The sequence below is a fragment of the Equus asinus genome, chromosome 16 (assembly GCF_041296235.1).
Source record: "Equus asinus isolate D_3611 breed Donkey chromosome 16, EquAss-T2T_v2, whole genome shotgun sequence".
NCBI lineage: Eukaryota > Metazoa > Chordata > Mammalia > Perissodactyla > Equidae > Equus > Equus asinus.
Genome location: NC_091805.1, coordinates 37,019,311 through 37,042,683, shown reverse-complemented (window position 1 = coordinate 37,042,683; position 23,373 = coordinate 37,019,311). Strand labels below are relative to the sequence as shown.

Genomic DNA, 23,373 nt, shown 5'->3' with positions numbered 1-23,373 from the left:
CATTATGAAGTATTATAATAAATCAACTATATTTTTGTGTATATTCCAATAAGACTTTAGTTATAAAAACAGGGAGCTATTGTTTTCTTACTCCTCTATGTTTAGATGAATCAAAACATCTGCTTTGCATACACTGCATGCAAAAGAGAGGAAGAGAAGGCATATTCTACAGTCCACTGCATTTTAAAAGTCTTGTTTTTGTGAAACTATCTGCATTGGTGCCATCTTTGAGCTTTTTTAGCTACAACTGCTTTACTGGAGCAGTTTGTCTATGAATAATTTTGGAAATGAATATTTCATGTGGTAATATCACTGAACATAACTTCAGAATCATTTTTTTCTTTGCTGCTTTCAAAAAGGGCACACAAAAATGATTACACTTACACTGTTTTTCCAATAAGCAATATTTTTATTATAGATTTCTTTTCAATCATCTCCAATACATCTTTCTTTTACTGACCGCACACACAAAAAAATAGACTTTTCCCTTTTATTATTGAGGCAGATTCTACCAGAATCATAACCTGAGAAACGTTAGAAACATCTGTATTTTTCTTCAACAGAAAACTTCTGGTGCTATGTAATTTGTTTGAATTTTTTTCCCCTCATCTTTGGCAATATTTTCTCTTTCTTCTAAAGTTCTTACAGTTAGATAAATACCTTCAACTTTTTGTGCCAGACTCTTTTGCTAGTATAATTTGAGCCATTTTTACTACAGCAAAAAGAAGAAAAAAAGTTTATCAAACGGTATGAAGCAGTTTTTTTTTTTTTAAATTAAGGTGCAATTCATACAACATAAAATTAACCATTTTAAAGTGAACAATTCGGTGGCATTTAGTACAATCACAATGTCATCCAACCACCACTTCTATATAGTGCCAAAATATTTTCTTCACCCCAAAAGGACATCCTGTACTCATTAAGCAATTACTCTTCATTTCCATCTCTCCCCAAGCCCTGGCAACCACAAATATGCTGTTTCTATGGATTTAACTATTCTAGATATTTCCTATCAATGAATCATACAATGAGAACGTTTATGTTACTTTTACATTACTTTGTATGTTACTAAGTTACTTGCACTTAGCATGTTTTTAAGATTCATCTACATTGTAATATATGCCAGTGCTTCATTCTTTTTGTGGCTGAATAAAATTCCATTTTATGTATATATCACAATTTGTTTACTGAGTCATCTGTGGGTAGACATTTCCTTTATTTCCACCTTTTGGCTATTGTGAATAGTGTTGCTATGAACATGTGGGTACATGTATTTATTTTAGTATCTGTTTCAGTTCTTTTGGGTATATACTTAGGAGTGAAATTGCTGAGTCATATGGGAATTCTTTATTCAACTTTTTGCAGAACTACCAAACTATTTTCCACAGTAGTTAAAAAAGTTAGCATTCCCATGAGCAAAGTATGAGGGTTGGTTCCAAGTTCTCCACCTCATCACCAACACTTATTTTCATTTTTTTAAATCATATCCATTCTAGTGGGTGTGAAGTGATATCTCATTGTAGTGTTGATTTGCATTTGCCTAATGACTGATGATGTTAGGTATATCTTCTTGGCTATTTGTATACATTCTTGGAAGAAATATTTACTCAATTCACTTGCCCACTTTTAAATTGGGTTGTCTGTCTTTGTTGTTAAGGTGTAAGAGTTCTTCATATATTCTATACCAGACCATTATCAGATACATGACTTCCAGACATTTTCTTTCATTCTGTCAGCTGGCTTTACATTTTCTTTAAAATGTGTCTTTTGATGCACAAAAGTTTTTGTTTTGATGAAGCCTGCTTTATCTTTTTTTTCATTGCTTATGCTTTTGGTGTCATATCTAAGAATCCATTGGCAAAGTCATGAGGACATAACCTTAAGTTTTTGTCAAAGAGCTTTATGATTTTAGCTTTCATATTTAGTTGCTGTTATTTTGAGTCAATGTTTGTATATAATATGAAATAGGGGTTAACTTTATTTTATTTTTAGGTGGATATCCACTTGTTCTAGCACCATTTGTTGAAGAGACTATGCTTTCTCCATTGAAGGGTCTTGATGACTTTGTCAAAATCAATTTGCCATAGTTGAATGAGTTTATTTCTTGACTCTCAATTTTATTCCATTAGTCAACATGTCTATGCTTTTGCCAGTACCACACTATTTTGATTACTGTACTTTGTAGTAAGTATTGCAATTGAGAAGAATGAGTCCTCCAACTTTGCTTTTTCAATATTGTTTTGGCTATATAGGACCCCTTAAAATTCTATACGAATTTGAGGACTAACTTTTCCAGTTCTGAAAAAGAGGCCATTGGAATTTTGATAAGGATTGCACTGAATCTGTAGATCACTTTGGGTAACATTCCCATTTATAAAATATCATCTTCCAGTCCACGGACTTGGTATTTATTTCTATTTTTTTAGTTCTTCCTTTATTTCAGAAAAGTACAATATTAAAAACTATAATATTTCAATATTCAACTTTATCACCTCCTTGGCTAAAATTATTCCCAGGTATTTTATTTTGTTGGATCTCACCATAAATGGAATTGTTTTCTTTATTTCTTTTTTTGTGTAGTTCAGAGCTGGTGTAGAGAATCACAACTGATTTTTGTGAGTTGATCTTGGACCCTGCAAACTTACTCAACTCGTTTATTAGTTCTAGGAGTTTTTTGTAGATTCTTTAGGATTTTCTATATATAGAATCATGTCTGAGAATAGAGATAGTTTTACTTCTTTCTTTCCAATTTGTATGTTTTTTATTTCACTTTGTTTTATTTTTTATTGCCTACTTGCCCTGGCTAGAACTTCCAGTAAATGTTGTATTGCAGCAGTGAAAGCAGGTATTCTTGTCTTGTTCCCGATGTTGGAGAAAAAGATTTCAGCTTTTTGTCATTGAGTATGATATTTGCTCTGTGTTTTTCAAAATAGCCCTTATTCATGTCAAAGAAGTTCCCTTCCATTCCAAGTTTTATGAGTCTTTTTATAATAAAATTATGGGTTTTGTTAAATGCTTTTTCTGTGTCAATTAAGACACAGACTTCAATTTACCTTAATTACCTCTTTAAAGATTCCATCTCCAAATATAGTCACATTGGGGGGTTAAATTTTCAACAGACAAATTTTGGAGGAACACAATTCAGTCCATAACAAACAGATTTACCAATATTGTTTTATGCATTTTTATTTTAAATGATGGAGGAAATAAAAAGTGTAGTCGCAAACCAAAAATATAGTAATACTGGATTTTATATTTATCTATATAATTACCATTATCAGAGTTCTTTATTTCTTCATATTACTGTCTAGTGTCTTCTTATTTCAATTTGAAGGATTCTCTTTAATATTGCATAAAAACCAGGATACTAGCAACAGATTCCCTCAACTTTTATTTACTTGAGAATATCTTAATTTCTCTTTCATCTTTGAAGAATAATTTTGCTGGGTATAGAATTCTTGGTTGACAGTTTTTTCTTTCAGCACTTTAAAAAATGTAATCCCCATCTGGCCTCCATGGTTTCATATGAGAAATGTGTATTAATCTTATTAAGGATCACTTGTGCATAATGAGCCACTGCCTCTTGCTGCTTTTAAGTGTCTCTCTTTGTCCTTGGCTGTCAGCAATTTTATTATATGGCTCAGTGTGAATCATTTTCATGTATCCTCTTGGAGTTTGTTGAACTTCTTCAATGTTTGATTCATAAATTTAATCAACTTTGGAAATTTTTCAGCCATTATGTCTTCAAATATTCTTCTCATCTCTGTCTCTCTTCCCCTTCTGAAACTTTCCTTATGCAAATGTTGGTATACTTAATGGTGATGTCCCTAAGATGTCTTATGTTCTCTTTATCTCTCATCATTCTTTTTTCTTTCTATACCTCAGACTAGAAAATTTCAATTAACTTAACTTCAGGTTCATTGATTCTTTTTTTCTGTCTGCTCAAGTCTGCTAATGAAACCCTCTAGTGAGATTTTATTTCAGTTATTGTACTTTCCAGATCTAGAATGTCACTTGATTCTTTTTAAAAATTTCTCTTTATTGATATTCTCTACTTGTTCATCATTGTTATCTTGATTTTTTAAAACTCTTTTTCTATGGTGTTCTTTAGTTCTTTAAGCCTATTTAATACAGTTGATTTAAAGTCTTTGCTTAATAAATCCAATGTCTGTGCTTCCTCAGGAACAGTTTCTAAATCATTTCTTCTGTGAATGAGACATATGTTTTTTGTTTCTTTGCATGCTTTATAATTTTTATTGAGAACTGGAAATTTTGAATATTGTGATGTGGTAACTCTATAAATCAGATTTTTACCCTTCTCAGAGTTTTGATTACTGAAGGCTTTAGCTATTTGTTGAGTACCTTTTCCAACCTATTTTGAAAAGTCTGCAATTTTTTCATGTGTGGTCTCTGAAGTCTCTGTTTCTTTAGCTAATGTTCAGCTAGTTTTAATGTTTTAACAGAGATCTCATGGAAAACCAGGAAGAGAGAGAGAGAAGGAAAAATTAATAATAAAATACACTTGTGCCAGTCTTTGCCAATTGCTTTTATGCTCTGTACTCCTCCTCCAGTGCTCAGCCAGTCCATTTAAAACTCTGCATTAGCTTTCACTTCCTGCTTACACTGAGCCTAGAGATCAGCCTGAGGTAAAAGATAAGGGTCTTCTCAGGTTTGTCCTGAGAATGTGTGTTGCCCTGAGAATGTGCTGTGGCTTTCTACTTCCCTCGATATACAGGGGTGCTTTCGAATGCCCTAATTTCCCAAAGAAACTCTTTCCTCAGCTTTTCCTCTCAGGCTTTGGGCACTCTTTTGTGTGTCTCAAGCTTAATTTTTTGCCCAAGGCAGCTGATAGGTTGTTCTTTTGCCTTACAATAGGGTTCAGGAATGTTTGCGACTTTTCTGACCAGTGTGAGTTCGTTGTTAGGCCTAATAAAGACAAACATCTTGCATCAGTCTTTCAGTCAGTTCCTAGAAAGTTAAGAATTCTTTGAGAATAAGGTCTGCTCTGCTCTGCTCCTTCTGCCTGGCACCAGGCTCACATATCAGGAATGTGGGTTATGGTCCTTGAGATCACTGCTGAGCCAGCAAGGGGGATGGGGCAAAAGCAAATAAAAATGCCACAGATCTTTTCTACCATTTTTATGTTGTCTTTTTCTTGATTCAGTATTCTTTTTTTGCTGTACACCTTTATTTTTAAGAGTTTTAATAAAGTTGATTCTGAGCATTTTTGCTTGATTTTTCAGTATTTCTGTAGAAAGACAGACGCTTGGATCTGCCTACTCTGCCATTTTTGCAGACATCCTCTGATTCTTGTTTGAGTTTTTGTCTTTAACTGTCAAATTTGAAATCTCAAAAGTAGTTTCTAAACACGAGGTTCGTTGAACTTTTAATAATTACATAATTCATAAAACGTTAAACATCACTAATAAAACAGGATTTTTTCTTCCAATTATAGAGGAGTTAATTTACCATGCTTTGAGAATTGAAATAACTTAAGCTTGTCATAGTGAGGATCACCATTCAAAAGCGGTAAATATAGATTTCAATTGATTTGCTTGATACATATCCTACAAGATATTCTACACAAGAACCAAGAGATAACTAGTTTACTTTGCTATCTGATAGGTGCAATGAGTAAAATTTGCTATAGATGGAAAGTTATGTCCTACTCATACTCATATTTTGAAACCTAAATCCCAACGTGATAGTATTTTGAAGTGCAGCCTTTGTGAGGTGATTAGGTCAGGAGAGTGAAGCCTTCACAAATGAGATTAGTGCCATGATAAAAGGGGCCCCTTCTGCCATGTAAGGTTACAATGAAAGGACAGCTATCTATGAACCAGGAAGTGGGTTCTCACCAGATATGGACTCTGCTGGCTCCTTGGTCTTAGATTTCCCAGCCTCCAGAACTGTGAGAAATAAATTTGTGTTGTTTATAAGCTACCCAGTCTATGGTATTTTTGTTATAACAGCCCACATAGACTAAGACAATATTTTTCGTTCAAAATTATCTCAAGTCCTTACTAATAAAACCAAAGCAGATTATTGCTGCTTTATTTGAAGTCATGTACACATCCCTGCCTCTTGTATTTGTAAAAAACAAAAAAAGCATCCTTGTCCCTAAGGTTGGCTTGTTGTTCCTTCTTTTCTTAGTGAGAAAAAGACATATATTGGTAAATCTATATTGTACAGCTGTGTATCATTCCTAAAATTCCACTTCAGAGAGTAGGACATCACTTTCCACCACATTTGCCAACATATTACCATTTTCTGTGGATTCTATTGTCATTATAGTTTAATTATATGTGGAGGAATAACAATTTAATGATTCTAATATTTTGAATACAAATATTGATTTCTCTACACGTGTCCTTTAATTCATTTTTCATGTCACTTAGCAAATATTTTTATATTTCACAGTATTTTTAAAAACAAATATTTTAGATAGTATAGAGAAAGAGAATACTATTAAATACCTCTGAAACGGCTTCCAGAGCAGTTGAGCAGGCCAAAATTTTAAATTGAAATCAAAAGTACTAAAAAATTGCCATATTAGGTTTCTCCAGAGAAATAGAACAAATATACATATAAAATATATCTTCCATATATATAAAAGAAGATTTATTATGAGGAGTTGGCTCACATGGTTATAGAGGCTGAGAAGTCCCATGATATGCTTTCTGCAAGTTGGAGACCCAAGTGGTATAAATCAGTTGGAGGCTAAAGGTCATTATTTGGACTGGAGCCAACAATGTAAATCCAGTCTAAGGGCAAGAGAAGATGCGATGCGATGAGATGAGATGAGATGTCCCAACAAAATGTTTCTCCATGAAGCAGCAGAACAGGATGTGTAAGAAACTGCATCATAGAGCAGCACTTCTTAAAACATTTTCGTAGAGGGCTCTCCCTTTCTTCGCCACTTCTCATTTATAAAGATTGCTAATAGTCTCTGTTTTTCTTGTTTTCATGTCTTCTCTCCTCATCTCTTTCTTCTCCCAGTGCCCTGGCATTCTCCCTTAAAATATGTAATTTTCTCCCATGCTGATTGCTTTTCTTGCGAAACCACTCATCCTTTTATCCCTGTCCTCGCCTCTGAGATTTTGAGGAATAAAATTCTCTAGCAATACAGGATTGAGGAAAATGTCTTAGTAATAGATTTGGAATGCAAATTGACTCAAAGATGTTCACATGCTACGAGAATATAAGGCTCCATAGGCATTCCTCATGAATATTCCCCAAGGATCTTGCTAGAGACTAGGGTGGAGTGGAGACTACAGAAAGCAGGGCTGGTTGGTTGTCAATATCAAAGTTCATGGGAGCTTAGACACAAACCATGCAGGATCCTTATTCTCATGAGATGGTGGAGATGAGGAGAAGATCTGAACTTGATGGGATCTATATCAGCAGAACTGATCCTTCTGAAGTTTTGAACCCGATTTAGTCAAATATTCCAACAAACTGTGCTTCGTGGAATATGTCAAACTTTGTCATCATTGTCCGCACCACAAAAGTCTAGTTTCACAAGTGGTGCCAATGTTTAATCTTCCTTCCAGATTCTTTCCTTCCTTCCCCATGGTATTGCCAGTAGCATCCCAGAGGTCCATTCCCAGCTTGGGTCTCAGGAATATAGTGACTCACATCTAAAGTTCCAATGCTTTAAGATAATGAACAAAATCACTTAGGCTTTTTTGTGTCTTAAAGCAGAATTAAAGTGCACAATTAAGCCAGTGTCAACAAAGTCACGCAAAGCTCATCAAGAAGCAGAAATCAAGACACTAAAGACACAGTATAGAATGAGGGTTTCTACCCTTAAGGAATTTATAGTCTAGAAGGAAATATTTATCTAAGGCTTGATATATCTCTTACCTCAAAGTTTTTAAGTTTTGAATTAGAAATTCTCGTATAGTACTTATAACTTTCAAGATGTTCCATTCATTTACAAAATATTGATGCAATTATAATCACACATCTTCTCTTTAACATACTGAATGCCGTTTTTTCTTTTTCTTCTTGGAAAGTATAAAACAATTTGAAGTTAACTTCAGTAGTTTGTTCTGTTTGCAGAAACATATAAAATTATAAAATGATTTAAAATCCCTGAAGAGAGTGAAATCTGAGGGTTGGCATTGGAATAAAAAGAACTCATCTTCATTTATCTCTAAAAATAGATTTTTTTATTTCTTGGAAATATAGTCAAAGATGTAACGCTTTAATTAAATTTATAGATTTTTTTAAGGGTCCAAATGTTGTCACTGACATTACCTTTCCTATTTTAATATTTGTAGGGGGCTGGCCCGGTGGCCGAGTGGTTAAGTTCGGCATGCTCTGCTTTGGCGGCCCAGGGTTTTGCTGGTTCAGATCCTGGGCATGGACATGGCAGCGTTCATCAGGCCATGCTGAGGTGGAACCCACATAGCACAACCAGAGGTACTCACAACTGGAATATACAACTATGTACTGGGGGCATATGGGGAGAAGAAAAAGGAGGAAAAAAAAGAAGATTAACAACAGATATTAGCTCAGGTACCAATCTTTTAAAAAAAAAAAAGTCTTGTAGTCCTCGAAATCTCATTCGTTTTAATAGTTGACCTATGAGGGAAAAATGTGTTACTATATTTTTTGCTATAAAATACAAAAAATCTATTCTAAAAATGCATTACTTACAAGGAGAGAATAACGAGAGCAGAAGTGTGAAAATTAGATGTTTTCACACATTCTGTTCCTGTATTCCTAGTCTGAACTTTGCATGTCCCGAACCTCTTCCTTAAAATGAAACTATTAAAACGGCCACACTGCTACCTCATGAAGATGTTGTGAAGACTAACAAAAAAACCCATTAAGTATCTTAAATAAAAAAACTCTTATTATAGCGACAAAGATATTTTACTTTCAAAAGTATACTTTCATATTAAGCAGTGCTTGTTTTGCAACCATTTAAATCCATACATGACTTTCCAGTCTTACAGATTAGATTGTAAAAACTTTTGAAATAGGATCTATTGTTTGTCCAGCATTTGAATGTGCAATAATTTGACCATACTAGTACTGGCAGAAAATATTATTAAATACTGAGAATCTGCAAAACAAATTAAGTTGGAGTTATTCATCACAGATGTTTTAAAAATCAGATCCATTTGAACATTTAGCCACATTCACTAGCCTTAAATCTTATATCTGGCATCTGTTGTGGCATCAAGAGAATGTATAAGACTGTCATACAGAAATAACAAATATTGCACATAATTCAGAAATCTGTTTTGTGTGAGTCTTTGGATTTTTGAAGCACATGCATTTGGTTTCAGAATTAAATGAACTGGTAGGAATGGTGGAGGCACAAAACAGATTACATATGGTTGCCTGGAAATAATATTCATTTTAAGTCAAGAATAGTGACAAATGCCATTGGGGTAGATCAATCTGCAAAGACATGATGGAGGTGGAAAAGAGCATTCCACTTATTTTAGAAAGTACAATGATATATTTGGTCATCTTGTTGCCCTTTGTTATTTATATTATGAAATAATAAGTGTCAAAGAAAAATTATTTGTATATTCTCATTTTACTACCAAAATTAAATTTAAAAACAGTAATTGTGAAATTGTTACGAGTAAATCCTTAAGAATTAGTAATCCCTTTAAAGAAGCTTAAATCTTTACCTTCAGCAATCTTATTTTATAAGGAACAACCAGTGTGAATCAAGACAATTACTACCCGAAAAGATAGTTGGGACGCTGTAGACGATGAAACATCCATGGGATATATTATTGGTGTGGTACTTCCTTTGGCTGTGGCACGTGGTTCACTAAAATGTTTAAAATCTCATTTCTATTTCTATTTCTATTTCTATGGATAGAATGTTGATGCTGTCCTATACCACTTTGTAAAATGTCTTGTTATACTTTTGCTGACACACCGGAGTTTAGTAAATGCCAAATCCACTCAATTAAGAAGAAAAAAGATATAGAAAGTAAAAATATCTTGACAAAGGTCCAAAATTATCTAAGATTTTGCCCTGAATCATTCTGTACTCTGTTCCTCCCCTCTATCTTTGGACACTTATGAAAAAGAACTATGATAGCTTCCTGTGAGTGTAGCTAACCAAAGACTATTTTTAAGAGAGATGTGCGTGAATGTACAAGGCCATAGTCATTGCTCCGTTCGGGTTCATTTAGATTTGAATTTACTTTAGGTTCTTCTAAACATGAGAGGTCTATCATTTCTGATTGGCTTCTTCAATACGCTAACAGACCAAACTTTTCATCTGAAGATTCTGTTGTATCATGGAAATTGGGCTAAATTTGGATTCCTCTGAAGTTCTGTAAGTTATTTCACCGTAAAGCTGCCAAAAAATACCCAGTCATCACTGAGGGGTACTTGTGAGCTAGGTTAGACTATGGCAATAAACTTCTCTGTCCCTTCCCTGCCCCCACTTTCCACAACACAATGGTCCGTCTGTGAGGGAAGAGGAACTAACTGCACTTTTAAACAGAGACTAATTTCTAGCCACTCATGTATTAGAAAAACTGTAAAACAAATGTCAAACTGCTTAGTCATTTCTTTCTTAAAATAATTGACCTAAGTTCAGAAAAGGGCAAGAAAGACAAAGCATTAGGCACAGTAAGAGAGGGATTACATTCAACAGCAATTTTCTTTTAAACATTTTAAGTATTTCTGATGTGTGCAACAGTTTCCCGCCCCCATAATAATTTCTCATTCAATAAGTCAAATTTGATGCAATGGTTTTAGTTATAGCAAAGTGTTTGTAAAAAGTGTCTATATATCTATCTATAGATAGATAGATAAATATAACATAACAAGTATATATAGATAACAATGCATATATATATATATATATATATATATATAACAACAATGGGGAGGATAAAACATCAGTGTGAGAAAAGAGGAATGAATATCAAATGATTTAAAAGATGATGTATCTTTTCTAAAGTATTGCTATTTGATCTATTTCTTCTTTCCTTTAATTCTACCTGTAGTAATTAACATCTCATTATAGAGTTCTCTCGACCTCCAATATCTATTACTGTTTGTATTAGGGGCACCCAGCTATGGAGACGGTTTCTTCAGCCCCAGTTTGGTTATCGAGGTCTCAATACTTAAAACATTGGTTCTGAATCTGGATCCCCTGATTCCTAGAGATTTGGGAAGATCTTAAGGGGGAGCTGTGAGCTCTTCACAATGTTTAACAAAGCTTCATGAACTCTGATGATTGTCTAGAACATTTAGGTTCCCCTAATCTGACCTCCCAATCAAATTTTCAAATTATTATTCTCTGACAAGGCAATATGTCCAAATGGTCTATTTAAAACACTGCTACAAAGGAAATGACTATTTTTACTCTAAACTCTTTCCATCTTGTTTAAGAAAGGCTTGTAACCAGAACAAATTCTACAAAGTTGAAGAAATATTTTTAAACATCTTTTTTTGGGTTTTTTTTTTTTTGGTGAGGAAGACTGGCCCTGAACTAACATCTGTTGCTAATCATCCTCTTTCCGCTTGAGGAAGATTGTCCCTGAGCTAACATCTGTGCCAGTCTTCCTGTACTTTGTATGTGGGATGCCACCACAGCATGGCTTGATAAGTGGTGGGTAGGTCCATGCCAGGGATCTGAACCTGCAAACCCTGGGCCACTGAAATGGAGCACACAAATTCAACCACTATGCCACCGGGTAGACCCCTTTAAACATTGTTTTTTAATGTGACAAAATAGCAAATGTCATATAGCAATTGTCCTTCAAATTAAAGACTTATCTCAGGAAAACCATGATATTCTATTACATTTTGGATCTATATATACATAGTTAGCAAGGACTGGCTGAAAGGCAGCCTAGGAAACAATACCTCCTGGAGTTATCCAGTGTGAAGTTGAAGCTAGTGAGGTGGATCTCTTCCAGTTTCCCTCTGCTTCCTTTGTTGTTCAGTATTATCCTTCCTTTTGCCGACTTCATCTCCTGTAAATCCAGGGCAGGTCCTCAGAAGGCTCTAGATCAGGCAGCTAGCTACAGACTAGAGGGGTTAGGCATAATTTATTATTCTTTACTATGACTCTACTACATTTCCTTCCAGAGGCATTAATTCAGACCCAGGTTATGCTTAGCTGGGCAGTGGCCGGAGAAATTCAGACCACAGAGTACAGAGAGCATAAGGTAGTAATAACTCTATTCACCTGCCACTTTGCCTGAACGGACCCTTTCACCACAGTGAGAGGGCCTGAGATGTGACCAGAAGGTGGGGCTTGCTAGACTGACTGCATTGTTTCTCACCTTCTAGAATGGTATAAGGCCATGGAATTCTCAATATATCAGGAGTGCTACTGAGAAACAGTTTGGAACACCAGTTCTACATGTTGCTGGAAGCCCTATAACTCTCTAGCTATTGAGTTGATTTAGGATTCTGGCAGCCTTGCAAATATTTCTAAACTTTGCATTAATTTCACTATTTTACATTTCAGAGAAGCCCTATAAAATAAGTTTAAAAATCTACAAAGAATTGGACAGAAAATAAAGTTTCAAAATAGTTTGGAAACTGAAAATACACACAAATTTTTCATTTCGAGAAGGTGAAGGATAACAAAGATGGTAAATTGACCTATATTCACCCTGTAAGGTTCTTAATTTGTAATTGTACATTCCACATTCAAGTACAATATAATATTTAATTATCTTATTAAATTATATTAACAACTTAAGCTTGTAATTTGAAAAGCTAGTTGGCGATATTTCTGTGCAGCTGATACAAGAAATCCCAAACATTCTGCCAACAGCGTTACTAATATATATATTTTTTTACCTCTTGTCTAAGAAGTAAACTTCTTGACATGGGAATGGTTCTTTGTCACAGAGAGTGACAGTCATGTTGAAGGCATTTTTGTTGTTGCTCTCTTCATTTTCTATGCCTCTTGTATAGTTGTTAAATGATTCTATCTTGGGCCTCAAGCTAGTCTCTGAACACCTTCCTTCCAACTCTTAAATCACATAAACAGAATATCTGATTAATCTGATGGGTCATAAGGTATATTTTGATAACTAATAGAAAATTGGATTCCTAAAGATTAAAGGACATGTATGCCTCATAAACTTAGTTGAGAACCCTTAAGCTTTGAAATATCTTAAATACTCAGCACAGGTCCTGGCCAAAGCTTCCAGTCTTTGTCAACAGAAACACGTATTCATTCACTCTGCACATCTCCGTTGAGCGCCTAGTGTACACTGGCACCTTTTTGGGCTCTGTTGCAGAAAATTTTTGAGAGACATCTTAGGAAATATTAGGGAACAAAAAAGAGCCAATAGGAGGGAATAATTTAAATGTGGAAAAAACGACCGGGGAATCTATATTCCAGGTTTAAATGGATTACTTTGAGGAGAGGTAAGTCGAAGGACTTTAGAAACCTGGCCCTTTTCATTATTTTCACTGAGGAGTGACCATGTTTTCAGCTCCAGAGGCCCTTGACGAGGAGCTGTGGGCCTAGAGACGCTTGGGGATCTCTGCTAGTTGCTTTCCTTGTCTTTTCTCCTCCCCCTGTGCCCCCAAAACCGGGATCAGGACAGAATCAGCTGGAAAATTAAATTACTCACCCCCTTAATGTCTGTCAGCTCCCATACATTTCTTTGTCCTCCTGCCTCTGAGTACAGTTCAGCTCTTTAAGAGACGAGCCTCGCAATCAAGCTAGTGCAGAATTTAAACATTTAAGAGAGAAACCTGTCAGTTTCAGATCTGGAAGGAGAGCTTCCCTATAAGATCAGGAGTTTTGACCTCTTGGGTCCTTTCATCTCACCTTCATCTCTTTCTTGTAAGTCTCAGCTAAAAAACAAAACAAAACAAAACAAACTTTTCGGAGCAAGCAAAGCACTAAGTCCGCTGGTTCCACGTCTGCTATAAGAAGCAGATTTTTGCAGGAGGATAAGGTTACGGCTGCCAGCCCAGAACTCCAGCAGTGTGGCAGATCAGACGCTGGGCTCCTCCCCTCCCCCGCCGACGAACGAGAGGCTAACAGACGGGTGCAAGTAGACAAGTAGCTGTTTTTATTGAATACAGAAGCTCCTTGAAAACTCTGTGGGCTCCGGGGCTCTCCTGCAATTCCTTTCATTCCCAAAGTGCTGGAGCCAAGCACGCGTCCCCCGTACCTCCCTCCTATTTTTTCTCGGGGATTTGGGGAGGAGAGGCGGGAGGAGAGGAGTGGGGAGACTGGGGGTGGGTGGTGGGCTGGGCTTGCCCGGAGTCCTGATTCTTGGGCAGAGGGAGAGGGGGGCGGGCTCGGGGCTGCCGGCGAGGCGCGTGATTGGGTCTGACCCTCGGCCGGCTTGTCAGTTTCGCCGGGGGTAAGGGGGGCGCGGGAGCCGAGTGGGCGGAGGAGGGGGCTGCCCAGAGCCTCTCGTCCGGCCCACTGACGGCATGAAGCCTTTAGGGGGACGCAGTCCTCTCAGATTTTTGGTTGAAGCCCCTCATCTGCCTTCAGTCTGAAGGCAGGGCCCCGGAGAGGACGGATCGGAGGGTCCCGGCTGGCGGGGCCAACCGAGAGGGAGAGGAGGGGGCGAGAGACAGGAAGGAAGCAAACCATCAAATTTAAAAGAAAAAGCCCTTTGACTTTTTCCCCCTGTCCCTCTCCAATGGCTGTGTAGCAAACACCCCCGACGATACCTTGGAAGGGAAGAAGTTGGTCTGCAATCGCAATTTCGTGGGTTGATTTCACAGTTGTGAGTGCGGGGCTCGGAGATGGAGCGGTGGTCCTCTAGGTGGAAAACGAAACGGTGGCTCTGGGATTTCACCATAACAACCCTCGCACTGACTTTCCTCTTCCAGGCTAGAGAGGTCAGAGGAGGTAAGAAAAAATGGTTTGGGGGAGAGGTGGGAGATTGCCGTCGGTCTTTCTCATTCTGTACCCCTCCCCCTCTTTGTCCTCCCCCTCCCCCCCCATTTCTCTTAAATAAAATCCAGATTGTAGCTGCCACTAGGTTGAGAGTGAACGCTGGAGAGAGAGATGGATGTAGGTGGGACAGTAATGGGAGAAGAGGTAGCAGGAAAAAAGATCTGTCAGGCACACAGCCTGCTGAAATGCCCTTCACCACTTTCCGGCGTCTTTGAAAAGAGGAAAAATATTACCTTGAACACAAGGGCAGTTGTACAAAGCTTTTGTTTGAAGAACAGTCCTTAGACTGCCCTTTGAACACATCTTCTGGTTTCTTCAGATTCTAACTAATGGAAATATCTTTTTAAGGGTGAGCTGAGGAGAAAATATAGAGACAGGGTATAAAATGAACCTTGATAAAGTTCTTTGTCTGGAACAAAGTGAGAAACAGGCTGTTTTACTCCTAAGAATATAAGAGAAAGCGAGGGGGATGAATCTAGAAGACTGAGAAGACTTTGTGTGTGCGTGTGGCATTTTGAAGAGATTTTAAGTGGAAAAAACTTGGCAGATTATGAGGAAAGGGTTCAAGATAGACAGAACACTTTTCCCTGAATTTCAGTCCCCTCCTCCTCAGTGTGACCCCCCAATCCCCACCCCGCCCATCTTGCAGGTTGGACGTGCAGTTCTCTAGAAGAATGATGAAACTTGCCAAGCAAATGGGGTGGGGGCGGAGGAATAGGGATTGGGAGGGAAGGGGAGGGGGCGTGGGGTGGGGTGGGAGGAGAGAGGTAAGGAAAAGTTCCTACGTGGCACCACCAAATATTCAATGACCAGACCTGCTCGGAATACTGCAGCCCTGTCAGTACCCAAGGAGGGAGAGCGACTTCACTCCTCCCCTCCTCCTCCTCCCTCCCTTTCCCCCCGCCCTTTCCCGCAAAGGCATCTGGCTGGAGCGGTCCGTTAGGTGCTGTAGACACGGCTGGCGGGAGAACGCCTTTGGAGTTCAGGGAGCCCCAACAGCTTAGCGAAGAAAAGCAAGCTTTGTCAGGAGTGCAGAGAGAAGCAGGGGGTAGCAAAGAGGGTGGCGAGGATTGGCTGAGGGAGAAAGAAATTGTCAACCCCAAATGCGCAGGCTTTAGCAGAAACCTGAGTCTGGCCCTGCTAGATGCCAACATGTGAGTTCTCCCTGATGGGGGTTAGCCCTCCCGGAGGCCGAACTCTGCGAAACCAGGTCTGTATTCCTTCCCCAATCTTAGTGGTGCTCACCTTCCTGAGTAGCAGGCAGTGCTGGATCTTTCCTCTGTGTGATTTTCCTGGTGAAGAGGCAGAGCCTCATTAAGACTATATTTGAATTTTGAAATAAGTTATGCTAATTATGTTGATTCATTCGTCTCTACATTTTTATTCTTTGAAAGTGGAATCCATCAAAAGTTTGCATTTTACCTTTGATACCTGGTCCCCAGCTGGATTGGTCGTTTCTGTCAGCAGTTCTGCCCTCTGCTGGTTTTATTTATTATTTGGAATTCAAGCATCATCCTTAGTAAATGAGGCCTCTAAAAATTCTTGTAACTACAGTGATGCTGGAAAAGGACACTCGACTTAGGAAGGACAGATATACCATTTCTTCTTCAGTTTGTCACACACACACGTGGACAAAAGTATCATAATGGCAGCTCTTTATTTAAAAGTATAGAAAGTAAGACTTTCTTCAGTGAAGACAGATGAAATATAAGCTCAAGAGACACCCTTATAGGCAGTCAGGGATTGTTTTGCTGAAGATATTTGTTTCTTTTCCACATTGAGCCTGCCTTAAACCTCTAAGGATATCACGCAGATCATATTTTTACACTTGTAATGTATGGTTTTCTCTTTTCAATCTAGCTACGTACCTGAAACACTTTTAAATAAACATCTCTGTACTACACCAGATAAAAGGGGGAAAAAGAATCTTCCCTATTATCATGAAGCCAAGTAATGTGGGAAACAGTAAAGTTTAAGGACCATATGGTCTATCTGATTGTCGTTTCTGATGAAATGTCTTGAAAGTTAAATGATTGTTGGGTGTTCATGTTGTAAGGTTTGGTACTTGTTTCATTCACCATGTTGCTGGGTGCTTATTTCTTAGTGGGAAGCTACATATTTACTTAAACCTGTTCTTGTAGACATTCTTGCCGCTTAATAAAATTCCCAAAGGAAATAATAGTATATTTGCTTAAAAAGGATACATTGGCCTAAATCATCCAAGGGAAAAATAAACCCAGTACCCAGTTCTCATACTAGCCTTTAGATTTGCAATGGAAGTAACACGGTAGGATTTTATTCAAGTTTCTAGATAAAGATATTATACACTAGCATTATTCTATAATTTATTGATTTCACTGAGATGCAGTGGTGTGATTTGGTTACTAAACTGAAAGATAATTTAAAACAGCCTATTTTCATCTAAAATTTGTATTTCTTGGATTAAAAACATTAAAGCCTTGAAAAGTTTTGGTTCATAGTAAGTTAGACTCTAGTGAAACTGTATGTAGGATTCTGAACCATCTAACCTTATAGAGAAAAGTTCTTGGAGTGAATGCGTTGAAAGAAAATTTATGATCTCACATAGAGTCATATTTACTTTGCAAATCCAAACCCTATAACTTGGTGATCTTTAACATACTTATTCAAAATTTTTAGCATTTATTATGATTTACCCTAAAAAAGTGTTATTTTTATAGTATATTCACTTCAATTTCATGTTTCCTATACTTGCCTATCATTAACAAATGTTTTATCTCAGGAATTTATGGATTTCCTTGTCAATTTAGTCCATTACTTATTGTAGAGAGGACCTGAGATTTACCTGGAATTTATAGTAACTACATTGTGATTGTGTTGAGATAGATGGTTTGAAGAGTTTTACTTTTAGGTAAGAGTTAAGCTATAATTGAGTAGGAAGAAAAATAGTATCTAATTGATCATTTTTTACTGATTAAGATGATATTCAGCCTTTGATAGTGGTGTATTGCAAAAATTTGATTAATTTTCTGGAAAACTTTCAAAGCTTGTCAGCAATTGGAGTGAACCCTGCTAGGGTGTTGTTTTGAGTGCCCGGGATCAGCAGGTGAAATGGTGCTGACTTCCAGAGTATGTGCTAATCCAACTTTGCAAGGAGACCAAGTTTGTCACTGTAATTACTTAATTAGATATGCTTCTGATAACAAATGCTAGATAAGATGATTAATATTGTATCTTTCCATTTGTTTTTTCAAATCAGAATTAGCAAAGTCTGTAATAGAGAAACAATAAAGAACAATAGGTATCTAGTGAGAAGCATCTTCCCGCGTGTATTATACAGATAGCCTCAGTTTAGGTGGCACATATATATTCAGTTAATTATAAATGTTTTCACGTAATTGTTTATTAGTTTTGAAATTAAGTTTATTAACATATTAAAGTGAAAATTTCCTTCACGACTAACACTTAACTGAGAGTCTACTTTATACTAAGAGGTATTTTCATAGTTTGAAACAAAATCATGAAGTTGTAAAATGAGAAATATATATACCTAGATAGCAAGATTGCTTATAATATATTTATTAATTTTTGAGGTTGTGTGTTTGCCTCAATTTGTGACTAAAATAGAAGGAACACATTACTCAAGTTGATTACCCCTAAAATACAGCAAGGCAAACGTGAACCTCATTTCGGATTTGTGTGGAGGATTTCTATCAGTGAAAGATCTAAGTAGCCACCTTTCTTTTCTAAAATTTTGCTTCTTTTCTGAGACAAATTCCCTTCATTCTGGTTAATTTATTGAAGCGCTGCTTATTTAATGATAACAAATGGACTCAAACTTGGTTGAGAATGTGTAATAAAAAGCTGAATTTTTCAAAGGAAGTAAAGATGTTTAGAGGAGATTTTTTTTAAAAGAATGCTAGATATGGAAATAACTAAAATTCTTTCTATATCCTACCTTTTCACTTTACTAATGAGGAAACTAAGGCACAGAGAAGTTGTTAGCTGAATGCTCTTTCTCATGCAAACAAAACATACCCTTATAATAATCAAGGTTTTTCGGAATGAATAGAGTGAAGATCTGTAATAGTGATAAAAATATCTTTAAATAATAGTAATGTGAGACTTTATGGAATGACCAACTATTACTTAAATGTATATATGCTGGAGTGTAGACTAGGGAGGGGATGGCTTAAGTGAAAATGGCAAATTTAAAGAAAATCAGATAGGAAATCAAGTTATAGAATGCATTGAAAAATTCCTCGATTTCCTGAGTTTTGAGAAATTAACTTTTGGTCATTTGTATTGTTAACATACCTAAATACATGATTCTCTAAGACTATCTTTGTCAGAGTAGAAAGCATAAGAGTTTGTAAAATATTTTTTTAATACATTTGTTGCTGGATTAAGATCACAGCCTTCTACCTTCCAAAGTAATTAATGGAGGACCAGGCACAACTGTGAATTTTCAAGAAGCCAAGAAAATTGTATATTAATTTTAAATATGGCAAGTAATGTCAAATTTCTATGCTTTCGTGTTGATTTTAGATTGATTGGATGTATGTATCACATATATAATTATATGGCTTTTATTAATGTCATAATGAGTTGATTATTACTTAATATATGTTGTTTGTTTAAGGCATAATCTTTTTCCAAACAAGTGGTCAACTTCGGAAAAAAATAGGAGAGCACTTTGTAGTGCAAATTGTAATTAAAATTTTTTTTTTGGATTGTTGAAGCGTCTGAAACTACATAAACACTTTTTACCTCAGGAATAAATGGACAGTTCATCTAAAGGGAAGTGCTCACTCTTAATGGATTACCGTGATATTCATTGTGCTGTCAATAACTATGACAAATTTTACTACCACCTGTGGAATTTGGGGGAAGAAAGGAAGAATTCAATTTTATTTCTCTACATTTATTTCTCAAAGATCAATCGTCAAGAGCTAGTATTTCTACCAAATGAAGAATTTTCCTGTCTTTAGGGAAAAGCAGTACGTGTCCATAGAGTCCTGAAGAAGGTACTGTGGAAGCTAGTTATGTACACTCATGAGTAACAATTTATATAAACATGTGGTTTTATAAATGCTGAGCCATCCCCAAAATTTTATATAATTTTTAATGATTATTTGTTGGTATTTGAAAACCAGCTTTCTATTGTATCCCAAATACACTTTTCCTTCCTTCCTTCCTTTGGAGAAATAATGAAGGGCAGTTGGCATAATCATTAGGAATTCAAGGCAACTGTAGAGTGGGGGCTGAGAGCTGATCTGCCTTTCTGCTTTTACTCCTCCACTTCCCTCATTTAATCCTGGGGAAATGTGACCTGAGCTGGGAGTGGTGAGAGGAAACCAGACTTTTTTTTTGACCATTGAAGTTTTGTTCCGTAGCAAAGAAGAAAGAGAGGTGTACACAGGGGCTATAAAAAGTTGCAGTGTTCCCTAAATCCTTTCACTGAAGAGTCGACTTTAAATGCAGTTTTCGGTGTAGCTTTCAGTATCCTAATGACTTCCCTACATTTGGACTTTTTTCTTCTAATATCTCTTGTAATTTAATTTAAAACCTAAAAGGTTTTAAACTGCCTTCTGTATCACAATGTGTCCACTCTATTTCTTTCTCCTTTCTTCAAAACCCTAATAGGATTTTATTTTTATAGGTAAGCATTGTTTTTCTACTTTCTGTTGTGTCAGAACTCAACGTGACTAATACTAGCTGGTAGAGAAGGTGAAAGTCAATTTTAAAGTGATTTACTGAGTAATATCTATTTATCAGTTGCAGTTTCTGGCCTACTACTGACTTGGCTAGTGGTTCTTTAGACATTGGCTGATTACCAGACCTACTGTTATCTGGTAAAATAAACTCTTTGCTTGCTGCGCATGGAATTAGAGACAGTGCTATTAATTTAGGAGAAAGAACTCAGAGAAAAGAAAGGTTATCATATTTCAGAGTGAGAGACCAGCTTAAATACGACTGGACAATTGAGAACTAAAACAAACCTGTATAAAAGTGCTTTAGCACAATCCGCTTTTGCAATCCCCTCAAACCTTCTTTTTTTTTTCTTAAAAAGCATTTCTTTCTTATTTTAACCAAATTTAATTGCTCTTGAATGGCCTTGTACTGTACAGGCAAATGAAGGTCCCTATTCATAGAACTTGAGCGCATAGAGTGTCAGTAGAAGCTTCCTTCCTCTGTCTGACTGGTAAACTGACATCCGGGCTTAAAGGAGTGAACCTTAGACTGTGTGAGGTAGTTGGCTTTCCTGCCTCGCTCAGATTTTCACATGCAACTTCCCGAAAGGATGACTGCTGGAAAGAGCAGCCGTTGCCCTTACCGACAAAGTAAGAAGAAACTCTTGCGCCCTGTTGGACTTGGTGCTCAGAGTGGTGTTTTCCTTGACTTCTGTCTTCTGACTAGAATCTAACGGTGGAGCGTTGCTTACTACTCGCTGTCACTCTTATTTTTGAAGACTGATGAGTCTTTGAAATACTTCACTGCTTTTGGAGATAAATGTCGGAATGGCTTAGCCTGATGTAGAGTGCCCTTCAGGATGTGGCCTCTCTGTACATCTCAGCTTCTGACCGGCCATTTACCACCTGCTGCAACCCTGCTCCCATTCACCCTGTGTTTCAGCCGTGTTAAACTTTTTGTCAATATTTTCACCGATCTTTGAACACATTATTCTCTTTCCCTGGAGTATCTCTTCCCTTCTCATGCAAACGCCTTCTCATACTTCAGGATTTAGCTCATATCTCTAGTTTTCCTTCATATCTCCAATCAGATATAAGAAGAAGTACCACTGAATGTATGGTCATTATGTGCCAGGTTCTGTTGTAAGCGCTCTTCATATAGAATCTCATTTCATTCTGACAGTTGCCCTGAAAGTAAGCTAATAATAACATCTCCATTTTACTCATAAGGAAATTGAAAAACAGAGACGTTAATTATCTTGCCTAAGATCGCGCAGTTAGTAAGTGATAGCCTAGGAGTTGAAGTCACACAATCTTGCTCCAGAGTCCTTGCTTTTGATCACTTGTCCATGTTTACTTTGTTGTGTGTTCTGAGGCTTCTATACAGCCTCCCTGTCTTATCTTATGATTATGGTGCTCTGGGGCCTAACATTAATGCACAAAGCAGGCAGCTGTACCACCATCAACATCATGTCAATTGTGTGAATAACTTGACTCCTGCCAAGGAGAAATATAAAGGGCCCCTGGCAAAATATGATGTTATAATTCAGGTAGCTCTTCAGCCTGCACTTAAATTCAGTGGTGGAGGCCGTAGCACTCTTACCATTTTATGGACAGACCTAAGCCCTGTTGATGGTGGAGAGCCCAAACTGGAGTTGCTGGAAGCCAGCGAATGTTACTTTGTTTCCTTTGGTTAACTTAAGGAGAAGTTGACAGCTGTATCTGTTGGCATTCAAGGTTCAGACTGGGATTGGCTTGCTTTCATTAAGTAACACAGATTGCAGCTTGTTCTAATCAAGATCCATTGCAAGGAACAACAGGTCTTATTCAGCTTTGGGGGACTGATGTATGGGAGTAGGCTTATTACCTTCAGCATAAGAGTGTCAGACTTGATTAGCTAAAAGCTGTTTGGAATGTAATCAACTAGGAAATGTAACTGAAAGGTCCATGGTTTGAAAAATATATATATATTTCATTATTTTAAAAATTACTCATTATGTATGTTAATCTTTCTCTAGGAGTTGCTGGAGGGTAATAACTGTGCTTTAGTTTTTATTTCTGTCCACAGTGTCTACCAAGATGCTAGAACACACATATGATATAGCCTATTTAGATTATTATCTTCTTACTTTGCCCAGCAGACTAGGACAAGGTTAAAATCTTGTTAACTTGGAGCAGTGTGAAATGACCTCCTCATGTCATATTGTTAGCAGTAATTAGATCCCCTCTCCCTTTTTTTTTTTTTACTCATTCTCTGAAAGTGAATGGGGTTTCTCTCTAGTTTTCTTCATCTGGAAGACAGTTTTGCACATTCTCTCTAAAGATGCCTCTAAATATTTGAAGCTACTGATTTACTATATTACCTACAAAACTGTGATTTGCATTAAAACAGAAATCTGATAGAGGAAAACATCGTACTAAGTGGTATTTTTCCTTTAACAGCAATATAAATCATGATTTCAGTTGCCTCCTGGTGAACAAGAAATTAATCCAAGAATGATGTCAATCTGTAAAAGTAATAATTGGGAATATCCCAGTCATATATTCACTTTTGAACCTTTTATCTCAGTTTGGTAGACTATTATGGATCATCCGATTTTGCTTAATTACTATTAGAAGGAGTAGCCTATCTATATTTATTGTTCTGTGATTATTTTAATAAACTCGTTCTTCAGGTTAGAAAGTAGTTTATATATTATATATGCAGTTATCATATTATGAAGTACCATCTTTAAGCAAGGAGTATATAAAGTTTCAAGTGCTTAATAATATTAATAGACAGTAGTTGTAGAATTGTTTTGGAAGGAAGCTCTA

At 36.7% G+C, this 23,373-nt stretch overlaps 1 protein-coding gene, 1 long non-coding RNA gene and 1 pseudogene across 8 annotated transcripts in view; 2 read left to right on the top strand and 1 right to left on the bottom strand.

Annotated features, from left to right (window-relative positions):
* Window positions 1-316: 316 nt before the first annotated feature.
* Window positions 317-14,248, bottom strand: LOC106846500 (uncharacterized). Its single transcript, XR_011494873.1, has 5 exons — window positions 13,796-14,248; window positions 13,596-13,686; window positions 11,863-12,027; window positions 7,867-8,054; window positions 317-7,654 (listed from the first exon to the last, which is right to left on the bottom strand). It is a non-coding gene; the product is annotated as an uncharacterized lncRNA (long non-coding RNA).
* A 161-nt stretch (window positions 14,249-14,409) lies between these two features.
* COL11A1 (collagen type XI alpha 1 chain) overlaps window positions 14,410-23,373 on the top strand; it is a 195,560-nt gene continuing 186,596 nt past the window's right edge. For 3 of the 7 annotated variants that reach the window (XM_070486936.1, XM_014865260.3, XM_070486937.1), the window contains exon 1: window positions 14,411-14,839. In XM_070486936.1, the coding sequence (XP_070343037.1) occupies window positions 14,734-14,839 (106 nt within the window). In that variant the 5' untranslated portion in view covers window positions 14,411-14,733. Of the gene's footprint in view, window positions 14,840-23,373 lie in introns of all 7 variants that reach the window. The other 4 variants (XM_070486940.1, XM_070486938.1, XM_070486939.1 and 1 more) reach the window with 2 other exon arrangements.
* LOC106846457 (superoxide dismutase [Mn], mitochondrial-like) lies at window positions 15,438-22,486 on the top strand (annotated as a pseudogene).